The following is a 3,251-nucleotide window of genomic DNA, read 5'->3' on the forward strand; positions in this document are numbered from 1 at the left end:
ACCTCCAACTCCTGGGCTCAAGCAAGTCTCCTGCCTCAGCCTCCCAAGTAGCTGGGACCACAGGCGCCCGCCACAGTGCCTGGCTATTTTTTTGTTTGTTTGTTTTTGGTTGCAGCCATGATTGTTGTTTGGCAGGCCTGGGCTGGATTCGAACCCGCCACCTTAGGTGTATGTGGCTAGTGCCTTAGCCACTTGAGCCACAGGCGCCGAGCCAAGATTATTTTTTAATAATAGTCGTTATCTGCCTGTCACTCTCATTCTCCCATCTCTGGGATCTCCAAAGGCCACGCGGTACGTGATGTGACAACAGATTGAATGTGGGAGCATAGATGGGAATCTGGTTGTCTTCTATTTAGTCCTACATTGAAAGAGATTTGCAAAAATGTAAAATCATGCACATCTTCTGACTAAGTTTTCCTTTTGTTTTGGAAAATTTGGTTATTTTTTAAATAAGTGTTTATGTTAACACACAATGGTTATTGTTTCAAAAGGAATTAATAGATTTTTAAAATTCATATTTTAATTTCTATTTTGGCAATTATTGACAAATATAGCCTACATAAACAAAATCTCTTTGAGGACCACAACAATTTTTAAGGCTATCAAGTTTGAGACCAAAAAGTTTGAGAACTGCTATATTAGAGGGAAGTGCTATGTTTTCTGTAAGGGGAAACTGCATTCAACTAAATATAGAAGTAGACAGCTAAAAATGGGATAATTTTGGATAAAGAAATACGGTAAGTTAGTCTGATTTATACATTGACAAGATGAGTTGGAAGAACTATGGTCAAGTGGGAAGATCACTGGGCGAGATGTGGAAGCACCTGTTTGGTGTTCTGTTCTGGCTCCTTGATTCAACACAGGGGTTTTTGGGTAGATGCTTCAGTGTTTGAACTTCCATTTCTTCAAATGAAGGATGGGAGTGAATAATTTCTGTGCTTTTTCTTTCATTCATTTAACAAATATTTATTGATAATCATATCCACACAATTACACAGAATAGATTGTTTCAGGTTCTGTTCTAAGTAATTATGTATATAGTGAGAAGATCCTTGCCCCAAGGGCACAGCATTATAGAGGCAGAGACAAACATGTAAGTATGCAAATATAAATTGTTGTAAGTAGTGTGAAGGAGTCAAATAGTGAAATGAGAGGAAAATGCTCCAGGAAAAGCTCGTTCTGCAGATCTTCCCTGCTGGGGAAGGGAAGGCTTCCCAGGAAGGCACCTGTGCGTGCAGAGGCCCTGAGGTGTGACTGGAGTGTCTGGGCATGAGGGGTGGTAGAGCAAAATGAGGCTGGAGAGGTGGACAAGGTCTAGGTCGTGTAGGACCTAATTAGGCCCTGGAGAGAAGTCTGCTGTTAGGTGTCTGAAGGGCTGGAGGCATTCAAGGTGGAGAGATCTGTTTGGACTTATCTAGCTGGGCTAGGGTGTTGGTGACTGCAGCTCCCCAGGTCTGTGGAGGTCATTGTGCTGGAGAATGAGCACCGTTTCTCACACCTGTCCCTGGTTGATGTTGTAAAGAGTGATTTGAATTCACAGTTATTAAAATGCTTAATTCTTACTACTAATGGTTTGGTCAAAGGAGATAAATTCCTTTTGATTAGTTAACTAATTACATACATGATTTTTCTACTAATTGTATCTGTATTTCAGTGCTCTTCTTTTTAATGAAGTGAAATATGTTACCACCCCAGAAGACCTGCAGAATGTAGAAAATGCTCTGAAAGGAAAAGAAAATATTATATTCTCATATGTAAGAGCCATCGGAATACCAGGTATTTAATCTCCTTCCTTTTAGTATTTGCTGTGTCTACAAACTTATGTGTGTTGGAGCACTTAAAATAGGGTATTTTCTGATGACAGTCTTAATATTTAAAATAAATGTAAGCGTTTTTACTCCTGTGTTATCTGGGCTAAGTGGACAGCACAGTATAGTGGTTGGACAGGATCTCTGGAGCCAGACCTGCTGGTTTGACTCTCTGCCTGACCAGTTACTTATAGGGGACCAGGGACAAGTTACTTCACTTTGATTTCCTAGCTCCTAAGATGGGGAAAATCACTCTGCCTACTTCTTAGTACTATTGTGAAAATCAAATGCATTTGAATAATTAAAATGGTTCCAGGAGTACAGTGGGTGCTCTGAAAGTGTTAACCATTTCTGTTTTGATTTCCTTACAGTGCTTATGGTACCCGATATAGTAGTTTGTAGTATTTGACGAATGGTATTAGATTGGAAGGAATAAGGGAAGAGGAAGTTTAGGAACTTATTGCGGCATTAGTGCAGGCAAAAGATCATGGTGGATGGTGTGGACCAGCATGCTAGCAATGGGGGTGGTAATTATTATAAATTTGCATGTAGCAGGATTTCCTAGATAGAGCTAACTGAATTTGCTGACATGCTGGGTACAGATTGAGAAATATCAGAGAAGGTGGCTCTGGGGTTTGCATCTGAGCTACTTGGAAGGTGAAACTGCTGGTCACTTAGGTGGAGAAGATAGGGAATAGTTTGGAGAGGAAGTTCTGGAATCCACTTTTTGATATCCTACTTATAAATACCCATCAGACACACAAACAGAGATAATAACAAAGAAGTTGGATATTACTAAACTGCAGACTAGGGATGTAAATTTTCAGAAACAAAGCTGTGAGACCACGGTGAGGCGAGGTGGAAAGGAAAAGACTGACTCATTATGGACTTCAGCACTGAGAGACCAGAGAGGGCCGGGGATCCACTAAGGAAAGGCGGGACCCTAAGGAGAGACTGCGAACCATAGTGTTAAATGATGCCGAAAGGTTAATTAAGGTAAAAACTGCCAATTGACCGTTAGGTTTCACAGTGTGGAAGTTTTTGGTGACCTCTTGGCAAGCACCTTTCATAGGGGTAAATACTTGACAGCTGGGGGGTGGGGTGGGGGAGCGAGAGCAAGTGGACACTGTGAAGACAGGAGAAAAGTGGGCAGTCAGGAGAAAGGTTAGAAGAGCATGTGGGGCCAAGAGAAGACTTTTCTAAGGAGAAAGCTGCACTAGAAAGGGGGAGTGCATCCTGCAGACTGGAGCAAGGCCTTCGAGAGGCAAGAGGGGACGGAGTCTGGTGAGCAAGGGCAGGGACTCTTGGTGGGAGCCCAGAGGTTCCGCTGTAGTAACGGGAGGGATGAGAAAGGATATGGGCCTCTAGGGGTAAGTGGGCAGGCGGATACAGTGCTGGGAGCTTGTGGCAGTGCTTTTGGGCATCTAGGGGTAAGTGGGCAGA

General features: G+C 42.6%; 1 protein-coding gene across 1 annotated transcript in view; it reads left to right on the forward strand.

The window, feature by feature from the left end:
- TXNDC16 (thioredoxin domain containing 16) overlaps positions 1 to 3,251 on the forward strand; it is an 81,314-nt gene that overhangs the window by 20,196 nt on the left and 57,867 nt on the right. The window contains exon 7 of the mRNA XM_023514489.1: positions 1,655 to 1,776. Coding sequence (XP_023370257.1) covers positions 1,655 to 1,776 — 122 coding nt within the window. The remainder of the gene's footprint in view (positions 1 to 1,654; positions 1,777 to 3,251) is intronic.

Source organism: Otolemur garnettii, unplaced genomic scaffold, assembly GCF_000181295.1.
Source record: "Otolemur garnettii isolate 467f Iridium unplaced genomic scaffold, OtoGar3 scaffold00054, whole genome shotgun sequence".
Taxonomy (NCBI): domain Eukaryota; kingdom Metazoa; phylum Chordata; class Mammalia; order Primates; family Galagidae; genus Otolemur; species Otolemur garnettii.